Raw genomic sequence first — 19,364 nt, 5'->3', positions numbered from 1 at the left:
GCACATATTCTACCATTCCTTCCTCCTCACTCAGTGATCCACTTAACACAACTGAGCTGGTGAAAACTATGTTTAACTGCCATGTACCCGTATTTTGTCCAGTAAGGCGAGTCTTCAAGCAAAACAATTTGTTTTTTGTTGGCATCTGATTGTCTTGAGAGAAAACAGAAAAATGTGCCATTGGTGGTAAAGTCAACCAGTTGGAGAGTGACAGCGTTTGCTGTCGCTGTAGAGACCAATATAGGGGAGAGATGTTTTATTGCAGCTGGGACAGATGAAGCCATCCAGTTTCACTGCTACAGATGCACCATGGCTTTACTTCTCACTGCCTTCTCCCATCGGTCATTTTTGGGCCACTGCTGTGAATATACAACCTGATTGTGTGTCTCCAGGCACTGCTGTCATCTGCAAGGGATTCCTGTAGCCGGGTTAATGTTGCCAGCCTTCATGCCACATTTGCAGACACCTTTATAAAGCAGAATTGATCTGCCAACAGGCCTGGTGCCTGAAACAAGCTCCCCGCAGAGCACATCCTTGGGGATCTTACCATCTTGCATTCTGTATACATGGCCAAGCCAGTGTAGATGTCGTTGCTGTGACAAAAGTGCGAACATGCTGAGAATGTGGGCTTGGAAGAGCACATCTTTGTTTGAGTCTCGGTCCTGCCATGTGATTCCCAAAATCTTCCAGACACAATACATATGGAAGGGCAATATTGAGCCTTTGCTCCTGGTGGATGTAAGTTGCCTACGAATCACTTCTATAAAACAGTTTTGTTTAAGTCTGTAGGAAAGCATAGAAAGGGGCTTTGGTTGATTTTCAGGTTAGTCACAGGGAAGGGCTGTAGCTGACAGGTAGAGCGTGCAGAAGATCTCAGGTTCAGTCTGGGGCTGGAAAAGTCTCTGGTCTGAAATGCTGGAGAGCAGTTGCCAGGCAGTGTATACAGTACTGAGCTGGATAAATCAATGATTGGGCTTGATATAAGGCAGCAGCCTCATGTTCCATGTAGCTTGTCTGCTCTGGCCTAATCACAGACACAGTCCATTTGAATTGCAAAATCCAGCAAACTCTACAATTCTACGACTCTTTGATTCTAAACTGAGAAGGTAGTTAATTTAGGGACCATCTATTGTACTGTGATACTTGCAGGAGTTCTTGTGGTTCATTTTGTACTTTCAGATCCGAAGCACTGATAGTTGACCTATTAATGAGTTTCCATGAGACTTTTGACCTGAGCTGTAATTTGTTCTTGTTTTTAAACATTCTGAGGTTTTTTTTATTTTAAAAAATATGCTTAAAAACCCACAGAGAATTAATGCATTTGTTTAAAGTTCTGAAAACCTTTTCCTAGCTAAACAGTTCAAAGAGTGCATCTTGCTAATCAGAGGAATATTCTTGCATCCCTGGGGTGGTCACACTGGTTTAATTGGAGCTTGGGCTGCTTTGAAGTCCTCTTAATCCTCCCTGAGCTGGAGAAGGGGGTTTGAAGGCAGTGACTGTAAATCTGAAATTTCTTCATTTTATTTACATGTGTCTGGGGATCCGTATAATTCATTTTTTGTGAAGTTCTTAAGCTGAGTTGCCAGGTTGTGGACAGCTGAATGAGACAGGCAGAGACAGAAGACGGAGGATGGCAAAGTATGCCTCTCTGTGTGTGTTGCATTTAAATTAAGTACAGCACCTGACCTGTGTGTTTATAACAAGCAAATAGGCCTGCCAGCCAGTTAAAGAATTTTGAGTTGATTACTGATTCATTAAAATATATTTACACATTTTAAATCTTAATATAAGATTCAAGTCTTTTAAAATAAGGCTGCTATAGAAAGACAGTCTATGATATTGTGCATGTAAGGTGTTGGTTGTAAGTTTATGCAAGTGCATATAAATATAAATTTCAGGTTGGATCCGGAGGTTAATTACTAAAGTGTCCCATTGATTTCAGTGGAATCAGAGGTGTAACTAAGTTCCTCTGGATTCAACTCTCAGGGTCTAAATTGGTTATATCCAGGTAGACTTTCCAGGAAAAATAATTGATCAGCAGTATCAGATGTAGGGATGGGTAGCCTTTCCTTGGCTTCCATCGGATTGGCCCTGAAATGAGCCAAACAATTTAAATAGCTGGATAGCCAAGTCAATCTGGACAGCTCAACAAAATATCCCTTAGCAGAGCTAAAATATCTCTCTACCTTTGATAGGGGCTGATTTGATGATCTGCTTACCGAAAAACTGGAGGTGGGAGCCAAACCCACCCTGTACTGAGGATCTTAATTGTCAGAGGCTTTTGGCCTGCATGCTAAATATTTCAGGGGGACAACTTTTCAAACTAGCCTCCTAGCAAAGTCATAGAGAAGTTGTCCCTGAAGAAACCCAGACTGTGGTGTGGGTGAGGAAGCTTACGCCTGCTTCCCAATGAGGGACCCCTGACCTAATAGTTTCCACTGTGAGCATAGTCCTACTCATCCTAGGGTCAGCTCTGTCTCAGGAATTAATTTACAGCTACAATTTTTAATCCAAATTGGAGAAGAATTTAGAGACTTGCATTGCTTGCCTCTCTTTTATGGTAAGCTGAGTCCCAAAGCTTGTTTCTGAGGCTGAGTCTTTAATCCATAGGAAACTAGGATTCTGATTTACAGATTATTTTTATTTGACCATGGGTGGTAGGTGGTATTGTGGATCATATTTTGTTTGTGCATGTGTGGTTTGTTAGAACCAGGAGTTAGAAAATTTTCTGCAATTTCATAAGTATCAGTGAGATATGGAGAATTTTACTTTCCTATTCTTTATGAATGAATCATTTGTTTACATGTGGAAGCTCAGAGAGGTGCATAGCAGGCCTGCTGCAACAGACAGGAGCGTGAGAGCAAGGCAAGCATGCCCTCTGTCACCCCAAATTGGGTCAGCCCAATTTCTGTGAGTTCTGGTATTGTGCAGCAGCAAAGTAATTAAAGTGCATCCCTGTGCGTAAGCTTTTGCTATAAATTGAGCTTGTACGCACATGTACTTGCATCATTAAGAGCTGAGGGGTCAGTCTTTCTATTCATTCCTAGCAATTTATATTTGTACTGAATTAATTGGAATAAACCTGATTTCCCAGATTTCTCCATAAGGCCAGATAAAAAAGTTCTTTTCGCAACAGACACTTCTCTGAGGTTGCACGCATTGACTGTTTGTGTGATTTGGGGGTCACCTGTTGGCTACTAGTGAAATCCAGCCTCAAATCAGAACAGAGTCAATGGTACAGGAAATATGTGTTACGATTTCTTGCTCAAGCTAATGCAGCAGAATGCATCTGTCAGAATTTTGTTTGTTTTTGTAATTTTTTAATAGTAACCTCAAACAAATCTCAAGCAGAGGGAAAGAGGAGAAGCAAAGTGCTACAAGAAGTCGTCTCTCCTTTTGTTCTGCTTGTTTAATCTGATACTTTACTTCTTGCTGTCCTTACTAGATAGGTACCACTATTGGAACGAGTAATTGCTGATTTGGATATGAGACTGGAAATTCTTTCTTTTGTTGTTTACTGCTGTGAAAATCTCAAAATCAATAGCCTTATCACATGGAGGTCCATGACTTGTAACTTGAAAATAAAGAAATATCAATTTTTATGATTATTATTTTTTTGCTGGTGAGGGGGCTTTCTGATGATGTTATACTATTACAGTGTTTAAAGTTGCAGTCCTCTTGAACTCCTGGCTTTATTCTTGCCCAACTCATAGACGACAGTCTTATTTGTGCTCCCTTGTATATGTATACATTGTTAGTCCATTGGCACTGAACCAAAATTGTGATTTTGAGTGGATGTTTAAATAAAAATTAAATTTTTCAAAACTAAAGGATTTATCATGTAAACCAGGACTAAAACATATGATGGCAACATCGTATTAGCATGTATATAATTTATCCAATAATCAACCTTTGGTTGCTTGTTTTATATGGAGTAATACTCATATTATTCACCATAAGCTTATGTAATTTAGGAAAGAGCAGGCACAGAAGCTATAAGGCCAGAAATATTAATACCACCTATAAAGTTAATTAAAGACATTATTATACTTTAAAACAAAATGAAGCCACAAGATGTGCCACATATGCTAGTTAAAACAAAACAACTTAGGGAAAAATAATCTGGGAAGAATAATGTAGGTTGCTGATGAACATTTAGGTACTAAAAGGGTAAAAAGACCAATCATAATTCAAGATTAAGTGTCATTCCCACATTTGAACCACAAATAATTGGACTACAAATAACAAAAAGGCTTGGAACTTGGGTGTGTAGGGGGTCACTTCTTTGACAAAGACAGCAATAAGCTGCCTCTGTATGCAGAAACTTACCCTGTGCATATAAGAATATGTTACTTGGCAGATTGTATCCGTTATAGTTTTTTTACTTTTCTTTAGAATAAAAATAAATTGAGATCCTACTTGTTGAACTAAAAATTATCTGAGTTCATGTTTTAGGCGATTCTCCACTGAATCTATATAAATACTAGACTGTCCATACTGGGATCTAGCATATGGAAAGTTTGTTTGGTCTGAAATCTTCTGGGCTGCATTTTGCATATTGCGTTTGCAAAGAATATAATATTTCGAATACATATTACAATATTTACGCTATGTGAACTCTGATTATTTCCCTTAAATCTAGAGAAAGCTCCTGATTTTCCACTGGAATGATCTTTACATGTGTTTATTTCCTTTCTGCTACATTAAGCACCTACTCAATTAACAGCTATTAAATTATTTTTATTTGTTTAATGGATTTGTGGGCTAACTTTTAAGAAATTCATGGCATCGGTATCTAAGTACGGTGGTGCCCCGCAAGACGAATGCCTCGCAAGACGAAAAACTCGCTAGACGAAAGGGTTTTGTGTTTTTTGAGCTGCTTCGCAAGACGAATTTCCCTATGGGCTTGCTTCGCAAGACAAAAACGTCTTGCAAGTTTGTTTCCTTTTTCTTAACACCGTTAATACAGTTGCGACTTGACTTCGAGGAGCAACTCATAGAACGCGGTGTGGTAGCCTTTTTTGAGGTTTTTGAAGACTTTGGTGATTTTTGAAGCTTTTCCAAAACTTTCCCGACACCGTGCTTCGCAAGACGAAAAATTCGCTAGACGAAAAAACTCGCGGAACGAATTAATTTCGTCTTGCGAGGCACCACTGTAACCCCTTCATCAGCCCTGCAAGGCAGGGCAGTAGTGACGCTCTCATATTGCAGATAGGGTGCTGAGGTTTAGTGTTGCATGCCCAGGGCCACTAAAGAAGTATATGACCAAGGTCAGGTCTGAACGAGGATTGTCTAGCTCACGGGCTTTATGCTATGCAATGTTTTAAAAGCTAGTTCCATAAAAAAGAGGAGCAATTATGATGGGGACTGCTTGCCGCCAAGCTAACTTCTCATTCATTTTGAGTAGTTTTAAATTTCCAAAAATCATCTTTAAATTATTCCAATTCAAATTATCTACACTTCAAAGAAATTCAAAGAGCTTTGCTTTAAGAGTGATTTTTGTCTTTTTAGTGCCTTAAACTCGTGCTGGGTTAATGTGTACCTTCAGGGCAGAATCTTTTCCTCTGAATTCTAAATGCTGGTTATTTCTATTCAGATAATGAATAGTGTTTGCTGGAAGGCTTATTCTCCAAGTAGAAAAATGCCATCTGTACTTGAGCTCCTTTCAGTTGGCTCAGAAAGAAGTAGGCAGAAGCTGTATTTGGTAAAGCCTTGTATATAAGCTTGCAAAATTTACTAGCCTACAAAATTTTTACTAGTCTCCTGGGGGCTGGCAGAGATGCTACATAGCTCACAGCTTATGCTGAGCATAGGGGAGTGGGCTTCCCTTCTCTGGCAGCCTGCTTAGTTTCTATTCTAGCTTCAGAGGAAGAATGGAGCACTGTGGATATTGTAGGTTTTGTTTTTTCTTTTTAAGCAGCTTTGACACACACATGCAAAGTGGATTATAAATTGGGTTACAGTGGTACAGTGGTACCCCGGGTTACATACGCTTCAGGTTACAGACTCCACTAACCCAGAAATAGTACCTCGGGTTAAGAACTTTGCTTCAGGATGAGAACAGAAATCGCGCAGTGGCGGCGCAGCTGCAGCAGGAAGCCCCATTAGCTAAAGTGGTGCTTCAGGTTAAGAACAGTCCTCCGGAACGAATTAAGTACGTAAACAGAGGTAGCATCCAGTACCTCTGGATACGCACACCTCTGGTTGTGTACACAGCAAACCCTGAAGTATTTTTCCGGATTTCGCCGCATGCGCAGAAGCAATCCCTCCAGTTGCGGAAACCTCGGGATCTGACCGGGGCTCTGGAACAGATCCTTTCCACCCAGCTTAGTACTACTGTCCACCCGTTGGACCACCCAGCTTAGTACTACTGGCAGTGGCTCTCCTTGCCACACAAACAAACAGCTAGTAGCCATTGATGGATTTGAAAGACAAATTCATGGAGATAAAGCTGTCTTAGTTGGTGACCATCGCGACATGCTGTGGTTGGGAATCCCATTGTTTAACTATGTACTGTGTGAAGAAGCATTTCCTTTTATCTGCCTTGAATCTCCCAGTGTTCAGCTTTGTTGAATGACCCCAGGTTCTAAGAACCAGCAATTCTTGCAGCATAGGAATCTGTCGTTATGCCTTGTCAGAGTATTTTAAAAAATACATTGTTTCATAATATTAGTTAATATTATAAAAAAATGAATACTGTAGACGTCAAATTGGGCAGCTGGAATGGCTTGCTAGTCAAATGTAAAATCAAAGTTATAATTAACTTTTTTCTGAACACTATTCCCAGGGAGTGCATATGCAAGCAGCTCTTCAGGCATGTTAAAATTAATATGATAACAGTTTTCAGTGTCTTCATCACTCCACACCCCCAGTCTAAATTATGTAAAGGAAGTTCATGCTATTGAGTTGTCACATCTTGAAATATTTATAGATGTTCTAATAAAAATAAATTCTAACTAAAGCTTTGCATTCTTTGAATATAACCTTTAAACTACCCTTTGTGTACTTGATTCCCCCCCCCCCTTACAAAGTAGTTCAGTTCAATTACTATTGGCCATTGGTAGTGGTGGGGGAAATTGAGATGTTGATTCAGCACAAAACGTTGACAATGACATACTTTTTCGGTTCATTAACATGTAAGTGAAATAAACATGACAAATGAGATCTCAGTTAATTTAGGGCAGCCAAAAACCTTCTGGAAAACCCATATTACATTTTTTGTTGCAACAAACTAACACAACTGCTCTTTCTGCAAGTTTTTATTAGGGTCCTAATCTGTCAGCCAGTTAAACAATTCAGTTTAAGCATTGGTAATCAGATAAATGTATTTGCTTATCACTGCAAAGTCTGTATATTGGATTATTAAAACATATTCCTGCCCTTGTCAAGCATCTTCTTCTTCTTCCACTTGTAGCTGAGTAAGATTGTCTTTCATGAACACGGTCTTAATAGTGGGTCTATAAGTGACTGTGGAGTAAGATTGGTAGTACGATAGTTTTGTAAACAAGCATTTTGGTTTCCCTACAAATGTCCCGGTCCTCAAACACTCTGCATTTCAATTGGGAGAAAGCTGCACTCACAGAGCTCAGGCGATGCTGGATTTCGGCATCAATGTCAGCCCTTGTGGAAAGATAACTGCCCATGTGGGAGAAGTGATAAATACTTTCCACTGTTACATCATTGAGTTTGATTTGTGGTGCTGCAGACGGGTTGTTTTGTGCTTGTTGGTGCAGCACTCTGGTCTTTTGAATGTTGAACAATTGGCCAAGCTTTTTGTAAGCTTCTGCGAAGATATTTAGGATGGCTTGGAGGTCATCCTCTGAGTGTGCACACATTACGTTGTCATCAGCATACTGAAGCTGACCAAACTGTGAGAGGCAGTGGAAGACAGGAATGCCTGGCGTGCTTTGGTCCATGGGGTCACAAAGAGTCAGTCATGACTAAATGACTAAACAATAACAACAACAACTGTCCTTTGAGCGTAGGGGACATATGTCATGATTTATTGGCTCATAGATGGTCTTTGTGGCGTTAAAGAAACTGTGCATCATGAGTGCCGGCTAGGTGCTGGATATCTTGAGCTTTTCTAATCCACCAGGTGTTCTTTAGATCTCTAGTTCTTTGAACCTCAGCCTTAGCATTGGCATGGGTTTTTTTCTTAGTGGCACATTTTCTACTTCTTTGCCAGATCTGAAAGGCCTTCCTTTTCTTGCCAATAATGTGTTCTATCTCACTGTCATTCTCATCAAACCACTCCTGGTGTTTCTTGTTCCAATAGTTTGTTCACAGGCTGCAATAGTGGATGTTTTTAGCTTGGTCCAGTGTTCCTCAATGTTGTCAGGGAACTCTGAAAGCAGATGGTCCTTAAAAGTCATTTGGAAGCAATACCACTTAACAGGATCTTGAAGGGCTTGAGTGTTCATTTTGCGCCTTGGTTTTTTTCCTTGAAGCCTGCGTTGAGGTATAATCTTGATAGCCATTGTGGTGCGTATTAATTGGTGACCTGTCCAGCAGTCATTGGCACTTGTCATAGCTCTGGTAAGGAGCACATCACAACGATCTTCAGCTCGGACAATTACATAGTCTAAGAGGTGCCAGTGGTTCGACTGAGGGTGCCTCCATGATGTTTTCAATTTATTTTGTTGTTGAAAGAGTGTGTTGATAATAATAAGGTTGTGTGCTGCACATATAGTCAAAAGTAAGATATCTTTAAAATAATTGCATACATATCTGTCTATCTCTTTGCTGAACACTGTGCTGCAATTGACTTTTGCATATGTAGAAAATGGGCTCTCTTTGCCTGTGTGTCTGTTTCCAATGTGCCTTCAGCTAACATTTTTAATTAGATATACTTGAATCCCTGCACTTCTGACCCTTGAGTTGGAGAAACACAATTTGACGAAGGCAATTAAATCTCTCCAACCTTCCTTTATCCTCTTTCACTTAAATTATTTTATTCCTATTATGCTCCATCTGTTAATTATACACCCGTATTCAGTTTTTAATGCTTAAGTCCATAACATAATGGTCAAGAATTCTTTCCTGTCTTGTAAAGGAAGGGCCTCAGGAAAGGGTTGTTTGGAGGGGCCGCATGTCTGTTGAAAGGTTTGTTAATTGCCTTCTCTTGCCATGGTTGGGATGGACTAGCTTAGTACCATTCGGAGACAGTAGCACAAGGAAGAGATGCACTATTAGGAAGGTGACAGCTCTCCTACCTTGGCAGCAATGTGGAGTTGAGAAGAAATTAGAGTCCCTCAAGTGAAGTCTTGCTGCATCTGCTGCTATTTCTTCCCTTTTCCTGGGCTAGCCTAGAAGGGCTACAGGGCAGCATGAGGAAATAATTCTACCAACTCCACAGAGAGTGGAAGCGGACCTGTTAGACTGACTAGGATGTGAGCCTCACCAGGGAGAGGAAGTAGAACTGACCCTTTTGCCCCAAAATGCAAAAAAGAGGCAGGCGTATACATTGAGTTACATAGACTTTCACATAACAGGTAGCACTTTTTGAGAGACTTTCTGTTGATATTATTTGCTTTCAGCTTATACCTCTCAAGGTAGTATATCCAGCATGGCTTTGAGTTCTGTATATAAAAATAATCCAGCTGGTGTGAGTTTCCTACTCCCATCTGAGGGAGACTGTTGAATGTGTCTATGGGAGACTAGATGGTGATGTGGTCTTGAAGTGCCACATGTGATCCATTTAGTGGGATAAAGCAGAAGAATGCGGGTAGATGAGCCTTTTTAAAACTAGTTGATATTTTTTTTTCTCTCAACTGTTTTCTAGCAGAAATGGCAAGCATGTTATCAAATTACACCTTTAGAAACAAAATTTCTACATTGACATTCTGGGTATAAAAAGAGTGCATTGAAGATGAGAGAGAGGAACAAATTCTAAGAAAGATACTTTTGTTTCAAATATCTCCTGTGAGAAGTTTGCTTTTTTACTAGCTTTTTCATTTTAAATACTGGTTTTTATTTCCTCTATTTGTTGTAGAAATTGTCTAGTACTTGGCAACAAATTTTTTTCTCTCCGGTTATCTACTGTAATGAACGCTTTCCAGTTATTGTCGGTTCTTGTCCCTTCTATTCGTTTTTAAAAATCCTACTTGGCTTTTCCTGCTCTTTGATTCGACAGAGGGCAGTGCTGTACAGTGCACAGAAATCTGCTTCAAACCCAAAGGCTGCGTTGCTCTAATTCACCAGTTAAATTATACTAATTCAGGACCTTATTGAGTTTTAGAAACATATGGAACATTTTTTGCACTCTCTTCTGCTGGCTCAAATCTTTGGTGAAAATACCTGTATATGCTTACTGAAAGTTAACTAAACATATACCATCTTCCGGTTTATTGGTACTTTTAGAAAAGATTAAAAATAACTATTAAAAAGTGCTTTACCTGTTGCCTGCATGTGTTTGTGGCCTGTTGATCAACATATGTGGATGGTAGGGAAAGATCAAATATATTTCAATATGCAGAAAGTTCTCTGTCTGCTTGACTAGAGATAATTCATACTACAGAAGACCAGACAAGATGCAATTTATAAGCATGTATTAGTAGGTACAGTGCATTTCAAATAGTATTGAACACATAAACCACTGACATAACAATATTTGCTTTTGTCCAGCAGAAACAAAAGCACATGTGACTGACATATTTGGTATTAAATGAGATGTGATGGACCACCTAATGCATGGATAGCCAATCTGGCACAGTCCAAGTTAACAGGCACTCTTTCAAGTGGCTGGACTCTGTGGGGTTTCCTTATGCTGGTGCTAGCATGTCCATGGAGGTGGAGTCAAGGCCTGCTCAGCAGTATACTCTCAGTTGCCTCCCCAGAAGCAGGAGGCTCTCCACTGGCAAGAGGAGGCTCCAGGGACGGCTTCATGGCAGGAGATGTTAGACTAAAGGGTTTCAGATGTTGTAGAGACGCTGTGCTCCTCAGACAACCTGCTGTCTGGATCTCCATCCCTCAGACTTCTGTACCCTTCCCAGTATCAGACACTTATTGGGGCCCAAAATCCAACTCCCCCATCCTACTAGGATGTTCCTCAGGATCCTCCAGTTCCAACTTGAAGCTCCTTCCATTCCTTCTTGGGAATCTGACCATTCCCTCCATGACTCTTCCACGGGCCACATGGAAATATTTAGAATCTTTCTAGGATATGAAACAATCTGTTTTTACCCTTAGTATATCTGGTAGTCTTTAACTGTGACTGTTGTGTCCTCCAATTACTTAGGAGCCCTGATGATCTCTCCAGGCACATCATTGCCCTGCAGCAACGTGAACTTGTTCTGAAAGAACAGAATTCTGCCATCTCGAGCAGGTATGGCTGTCAACAGACTGTCTATTTTACTTGTTATGTATAAGAAGAAATGGCATGAATTTTGGCCAAAATCCACTGAAACTTGCTGCCACTTTTGTGTGTGTGTGAGTGAGAGAGAGAGAGAGAGAGAGAGAGAGAGAGAGAGAGAGAGGGAGGGGTGTCCATACCATAAAGTTTGCAATTTTCAGATGAGACTAAAAGTCATTGGGCATGCAGGATTTCTGAATGGTTTGAGTTCTTCTCATGTTTGGGAAATAATTTTTGGCTTGCAGTCAAGCATCCTTTTTGTTCACAAGGTCAGTATGCGTGTGCCTGGCAGCTGTGAGGTTACTGATAAAAAAATAAATGGTGTACTTTTCTGTGGGCATGTATATTTTTTGCTCTGGTTCATGAGTTACTTTTAATTGTAGGAATACTTCATTTAGATATGTGGCATGAATGAGGAAGCTGCTTGATATGGCCACTCTTTATATTGAGGACCCTTTACATTATGAAAGTGTTCCTGACCACATAGTTCATCTTGGGTCTGTTACTTGAAATCAGTGCAGAGTTATCAAAATGCTGCCAATAGAACTGATGGGGATGTTACTTAGTCTGCTTGTGAGACTGAGAAGGTTTAAACACATGTTTCTACAACAGTTTGCATTGTCTTTCCTGTGAAACTAGACAAGAATCACATTGAACTATAAAGCTTTGCTGTTAGCCAGTAGGAAGAGACCCAGGCAAAGTTGTTCTAGATAAATGTGGTGCAAGTAAATGTCCGTATTGCACTTTCCAGATTTATAGTGAAAGCAATTCTATTATATTTCTATTAGCCATGTCTGAATTCACCTACTAGCTATTTGCAGATTCCTGTCAAAGAAATATCACAAATGAAGGGGGCTTTGTGATGGGATGCTGTAATTACAAAAGTGTCATTTTTGAGATCCGAGTTTGTTTGATATGTAAGCAACTGATGTTGGAGGTTAGGATGCAAATTATGTAATGTCAACACATTTTACCAAATTTGCGCATGCTTTTACATTTTCAGTAAAAAAAGAAAAAGAAAGTGATATATCTTAAGAGAGTTTACATGTTTCTTTGCTAGGATGAGTTCAGGTAGCAGTCCTGCTCTCTACCTTGTTGCACTGGAGAAATGCATTTTTCCATTGAGTGTCTAAGAATAAGCATTGGTGTTCTGGGCCATGTGCAGCTGATTCCCAGGAAAATTTCATTTTCTGGTGGTAGGCTGCAGTGATGTCTATTCTTGTTATTCTCCCCACCCTGGGGAGTCTGCCAGGGCTGATTACTCCCATACCAGCCCTTTGTTAAAAACAATGCTGAAACAAAGTTTTTAAAAAATCACCTAGGTTTCTGGTGCTTTGCATTTATCAAACATTTTAGTTTGTTCTTTATAAGTGTTGTGCCCAAAGCAGTCAGGCAGAGGTTGTTTTTCAGCAGTGGTTAAATGCACTTCCCTGAGTCTCTGCATATTCTATGCTACCTCCTAAGGGTCTCTTATAAATTCTGGTTGATTATTGCCTTTTCCCTGTAACCTCTTGCTAATGGCAAACAAATTCAAGCTGGGCAGTAAAAGCTTAAAGTGTGTTTTATTAAGAGCAGCTAAAACTGCTTAGCCAGTTGTTAAAATTGCTAGCCAAAGTGTAAAATTCACTGATGCAGCCAAGATTAACCTTTTCTTCATGGTGTATCTGAAGAAGTGTGCATGCACACGAAAGCTTATACCAAGAACTAACTTAGTTGGTCTTTAAGGTGCTACAGGAAGGAATTTTTTTATTTTGACTATGGCAGACCAACACGGCTACCCATCTGTAACTTTTCTTCATGGTTGATATCAAGAGTCTTGAGAAGCATGTTTTGCTTAGTATCTTAAAAGAAATAAAAATAATTGACTGTGTATATTTTTTAAAATGGGTGTGGATCATGATCCCACACAGAGAAAATGTTGTTATTTCATTTATTAATTGCCTGGGCTGATGTTTTTGTTGACAGAACAGTTTTACGTAAGTATCTCTTCATGCTGGACACAGTCATGCACTAATTTTTATGTAAGGAGGGGATACAAAAAATGATCAAGATACCCTTTTGAGTACAAAGAGACCAGTAACTGCCACTGACGCTAAAAGCTCTTTCAAGTTAAAACTTTCATGTTCTCCAAGACACTATAATTAGTTCAGATTCCAAGTGTCAAGTGCTCCTTTTAGCTGCAATATTTTATTCTGCCTTAAGTGACATTTGAATGCCTGTATTTTAACTCTTCCATTGTTTCCAAATTCCCAGGAGAACTTCCTGTGCTTTTTAAGAGCAAATCTAATCACATAGTGCCCAGTGAATAATGGAATCACAGAACTGTAGAGTTGGAAGGGACCATGAGGGTCTTCTTGTCCAATCCTCTGCAATGCAGGGATCTTTTGCCTAATGGGGGCTCGAACCCACGACCCTAAGAGCTATCCACAGAACCGATGAGATGAGATGAGATGGAGAAGAAAGAAATGGCTTATAATAGTTTCTAAAATATTTAGTATTTACCGTATTTTTCGCTCTATAAGACGCACCAGATCATGGCGCACCTAGTTTTTGGAGGAGGAAAACAAGAAAAAAAATATTCTGAATCCCAGAAGCCATAACAGCAAGAGGGATCACTGTGCAGCTATCCCTCTTGCTGTTCTGGCTTCTGGGATAGCCGCACGAAGCCTCTTCAGGGTAGCGGGATGAAGGCTCCCCCTGCCCTGAAGAGGCTTCACGCGGCTAAGCCAGGAGCCAGAGCAGCAAGAGGGATTGCTGTGCAGCGACCCCTCTTGTTGTTCTGGCTTCTGGGAAAAGAGCATGTGGAGCGTGCATGTGGAGGGGGCTTTTCCTTGAGCAGGGAGAAGGGCAGCCAGTCAGTCCCTTCTCCCACCTCGCGGAAAAGCCCCCAAGAGCCGTGCAGAGCGTGTGTGCGGCTCTTAGGGGCTTTTCCCCGAGGAAAAAGTGCGTATTAGGAGCGAAAAATACAGTACTAGTGAAATGCATTGGCAACAGTGGGTAACAGTTGTGATCATGATGGTTTCAGCTATTTATTATGTAGCCATCTTGAAGTGTAATGGCTTTGTTTAATGGCAAGATTATGGGTCCAACTGTTGAAGCTTGTAGGTTTAAGTTCTAACTGAAAGCAATGTTGAAACTTGGCTTGATAATAGGAAAGCTATGAAGACATAAGCAAGATGTGGCTTATTTGTCAATGCTGTAGATTGCCTTCTATGATGGGGGGGTGGGGTGTAGATTTCTTTCAGTAGATGGGGATTAGTTTGCAAGTGTTCTGTGGGGCCTTCAGAATGGTGTTAATGGCTTGTTTTGCCTGCCTGTAGTTTTGTTTACCTTGATGTGTATTCTTAAAGTGTTTTTACCTTTTATAGCCCTTAAACATTTGGTAGGGAGTACTTAATACAAAAGACCCTTCTCCAGGTACCCCAACACCTGACATTAAGCTGAGAGTGACAGGCTAGAGACAGAGACCCTTCTATAGTAGTGCCCAAACTGAGTTCAAATTCCTCCCATAACCACAAAGCTTAGTGGGCTTAATTCAAGTCCCTGTGGCATCTCCTATATTCATAATGTTTGGACCACCCACCAGTGGATGTAGTTTACCAAACTTATTTTCACTTCTTGTTTCAGGTGGTGATGGGTAATGAACTGTCTTTTGCTTACAACCTCCCCCCCCCCCCCATGAAATGGAAATATGGCTGAACATATTAGTACTGGTCTTGCTACCTCCTGCCCACACTGTGCTTTCATTGCATTGGCTTTAGCTACCAGAATGATAGGTGAATTTGATGCTGTCATACTGTTCTTCTTTTGGCTGTATCTAAAATTAACATTTAACTTACTTAGCATGGCTGGCAGGTGGTCTGAGCTGTTTTGGCATTCTTAGGTGGGAAAGGCTTCTGCTTAAGAAGTTCCTTGCTGTTCTAAGTGTAACATGCACTGGCTTGACACAGATAGTTTTGAATGAAATTATGTTCTCCTCTGTTTCTTCACATGTAATTCTCTGTCTTTCATTGTCCTGGTCTTTTATTGTTGAGCAGCCACTTGCAATAAGTAGGCTAATTGTTATTAATTATCAGGTGGTTATATAAAGACTAGCTCTCATACCGATTGTCTGTGCAGAGCACAACAGAGGAGAGGCTTATATATAAATATGCAGTTCTTTTAAAAAAAAGGATGGAAATATGCTCGTAAATGTGAAGCTTTGATTCTAGCTTCTCTGTAAGTTTTGTCCAGAAGCCTAGGAAGGTGCAGTTTTCTAAGCTAAGTTTATAGTGAAGTTTCTTTAAAGCTGCAGATAAGTTTTAGAACTTCCAAATTAGGCCCATGGTTTTGGGTATTTAGCTGCAGCTAATAAAAGTTCATTCTCAGACATTTGAGAAGCCTGGATAGATGGACAGACTCTTTCATCTGGCACGTATTTCCAAATCCATGCTACTTTATTACAGGCCAGCTGTCTCTCATCTTCCCTCCAGGAATGTTGCAGCCTCTCCACCATTCTTACCTTGTGTGTTGCTAGCAACTTGATGCCTTCCTTAGACCTTTGGACATTGCTACCATACATCGCCTCATATGAACTTCAGCCCACAATTTATACAAAAAACACTTTAGAGAGCCATGCAACTAACCTCCTATGCAAGGAGTTGATTTTTTAATTTTTTTAACAGTGAAAGCCCAATAGGAAATTGTGCTGCATTAGAAGTCATGTCGCGGGACGCTGGTGGCGCTGTGATCTAAACCACTGAGCCTCTTGAGCTTGCTGATCAGAAGGTCGGCGGTTTGAATCCCCATGACGGGGTGAGCTCCCGTTGCTTGGTCCCAGCTCCTGTCGACCTAGTAGTTCAAAGGCACACAAAAAAGTACAAGTAGATAAATAGGTACTGCTCTGTTGGGAAGGTAAACAGTGTTTCCTTGCGCTGCTCTGGTTTTGGTGTTCCGTTGCGCCAGAAGCGGCTTAGTCATGCTGGCCACATGACCCAGAAAAACTGTGGACAAACACGGGCTCACTCAGCCTGTAAAGCGAGATGAGTGCTGCAACCCCAGAGTCGTCTGCGACTGGACTTAACTGTCAGGTGTCCTTTATCTTTAGAAGTCATGTCAGAGATATTCTGTTGACTGTTAGTTCCCAAACAGCATGGTGACTGGAAAAGGTTAACAGAAAAATTTACATATAAATCTAGGCTTTAGAAAAATATAGTTAAGCTGGACTCATTTTATTGCACTTGATTTCCATTTATGTCTTATATTGGGGATTGGCAGCCTTTTCCCTACAAATGATGCTGGACTACAACTCCTGTTATCTCAAATGATTGGCTCAACTGGTTGGGGCTGATGGAACCATTTTATTTATTAAATTTCTATCCAGGTTTTCTTGCAGCAAATAGCAGAATAGCAGAATACCATTTAAAAATAAAGAAAAACATCAAAAAAACTTCTAGAAACATTTTAAAAGCATTCAAATACCCTAATAATTTCAAAGATGCTAGGAAATTCGACAGATCTTTCACCCATCCTATGCCTTGGTAAATAACATCTGGAGGATCACAGGTTCCCTATTCCTGTCTAATGTAAGCCGTCACAGACCCACAAAACAACTTCCATTCTGTTACATGTCTTTGGAAAGATCAGTTGGCTATGCCAGTTGAGGAGAATAATAACTTATAGTTGCACATTTTCTGGTTCAGAAGTGTTATGGGGTTCTGCTTATGGCATCTTTTATTTTTGGATCAATACATCCCTATCATTTGTATGTATTTGTGTGTGTGCGCACATACATACATTTCTGTTTTTTACCAGTATTTATTCTTGGATACGAATGAAATCCTGTGTGCGCTGTGGCATTGAATCAACTGTGTGTAAAATTTCTCCAGCAAAAATGTTCTACTAACTTGCTATAAAGGATTCATTGTCAGAAGTTTCATTAGGAAAAAGTCTTGATTTTAGCTGTGTGTGGCAAAAAACTCAAATTGTTGAAAGTTGCAGAACAGCTCTCTGCTGCTCTGAAACGTAAATGACTAATGTGCATATTTTATTTCAGCATCTGGGCCTGAAAAGTTGCATACCAAATTTTGTTTGATTTGATCAACAATGGCTGAAAATTGGGATTTATCATGGAAATGCTGACAGATATGAACATGTGTCAACTAAGCGTGTGCCTGACAAACCTTCTTATTGTATGGTGCTGGTGGTGAAATGTTAATTTTTTGCTGCTTTAATTGCATTTTTTCTTTGCTCAATCTAGTCTTTTCAAAGTCTGGCTGTTTTGGTTGCACTTCAGCTTTGTACTAATTTTTCCTCGAGTATGCAGAAAACTTGTCAGGTGCCTGTGCTGCTTTTTGAGCAGAAGAGTTTCCTGAAAGCTCTGGATTACCTTTCTTAGTATACAAGGATGAAAAAAGCAGCAGCTGCACTAGCAAGTCCATATTTTGCTGCAGTAATGTGTTCTTGACAGAAGATGGTGCCTTCAGCCTTCACTCAGATTCTTCCTAGTCGTCTTCCACCACTCTTTTTATTTTATTTAAAAAAACATTTTGTGCTGCACAGCCAGAATGCTGTCACTAGGATTATAAATTCTGAAGCCAATTAGATAAAAAAAAGTTACAACTGAAAGCGAAGAAGCTAAAAGCTGGTGAATATCTTCATGTTAGTGTGCCAGCCTTGGAGAGCAGTTTCTAGGGAGCGCTCAGATGTGAGCTTTCTCCACTGCTTTCAAACATACTTTTGTACAACATAGATCTGAAGCATCTGCCGAATTAACTGTGTGAGGGAACTTGGAGTAAGACATGATGATTTAAGGGTTTTATTAGATTCCACAGGACAGTAGCTTGCACAACTAATTTAATTAATTAATTTAGAGAACTTTCATAGACCACTTAATCAGAAAAGTAATCAGTGTAAATAATATGGCTACCGATAAAATCAGCAAATCTGTAAAAACAGCAACAACTAATATGCATAAATAATTTTCAATAAAACACAATCTGCAAAACTTGTTAAAACAAATATATATCTAAATTATATGTGTGAGTATGTCTAAACCACTGAGCCTCTTGGCCTTGCCGATCAGAAGGTTGGTGGTTCGAATCCCCATGGCAGGGTGAGCTCCTGTTGCTCGGTCCCAGCTCCTGCCAACCTAGCAGTTCGAAAGCACACCAGTGCAAGTAGATAAATAGGTACTGGTTTCGGAGTTCTGTTGCGCCAGAAGCGGCTTAGTCATGCTGGCCATATGACCCAGAAAAACTGTCTGTGGACAAACACCGGCTCCCTCGGCCTGTAAAGCGAGATGAGCGCTTCAACCCCAGAGTCTTCTGCGACTGGACTTAACTGTCAGGGGTTCTTTACCTTTACCTTTTAGACTTACTGAACTAAAAGTTTACTGCAGATGTCTAAAACAGGTCTAAAACAGTACAGCAAGGGTGCCTTCCTAATGTCAATAGGCAGAGTGTTCCAAAGCATAACTGGAGCTACTACACTGAAAGATTGACTCCTTGCCAATGCCGAACAATATATAGCACTTTCACAGATCCATAGATGGAAGCCATTAAATAGGTATATATGGGGCAGTCTCTCAAGTGAACTGGTCCCAAGCCACTAAAGACTTTATATATGAATACTAAAAACCTGAACTTGCCCCAAAAATCAGGTAGGTAGCTGTGTTGGTCTGATGCAGTAGAAATATATACAAAAAATTAAAAAATTGTCCAGTACCGCCTTAGAGACCAACTAAGTTTGTTCTTGGTATGAGCTTTCGTGTGCATGCACACTTCTGCAGATACGCTCAAATACACTCAGATACACTTTTGCCCCCAAAAGAAAGAGGTATCCAGTACAAATATTTGAGCAGAAATGTCATATGCTGACAGGATTTCACTCTTGGCAGCAACTGTTCTGCAGCATTTTTCATTAACTGCAAGGTAAATCTTACATAGAGTACATTGCAGCAATTCAGTCTTCCCATTACTATGGCTGGACTACTATAGTCAAGCTATGATGGTCCAGGAATAGTTGCTGAAGC

The 19,364-nt window shown here is 40.2% G+C and overlaps 1 protein-coding gene across 2 annotated transcripts in view; it reads left to right on the top strand.

The window, feature by feature from the left end:
* Positions 1-19,364, top strand: part of MAD1L1 (mitotic arrest deficient 1 like 1) — a 456,900-nt gene that overhangs the window by 39,535 nt on the left and 398,001 nt on the right. For both annotated transcript variants that reach the window (XM_081169503.1, XM_081169504.1), the window contains exon 10: positions 11,240-11,326. In XM_081169503.1, the coding sequence (XP_081025629.1) occupies positions 11,240-11,326 (87 nt within the window). The remainder of the gene's footprint in view (positions 1-11,239; positions 11,327-19,364) is intronic.

The sequence above is a fragment of the Podarcis bocagei genome (assembly GCF_964188305.1).
Source record: "Podarcis bocagei genome assembly, chromosome: 14".
In the NCBI taxonomy this organism is placed as follows: Eukaryota; Metazoa; Chordata; class Lepidosauria; order Squamata; family Lacertidae; genus Podarcis; species Podarcis bocagei.
Note: the sequence above shows the minus strand (reverse complement) of the source record. Positions and strands in the feature narration are given on the sequence as shown.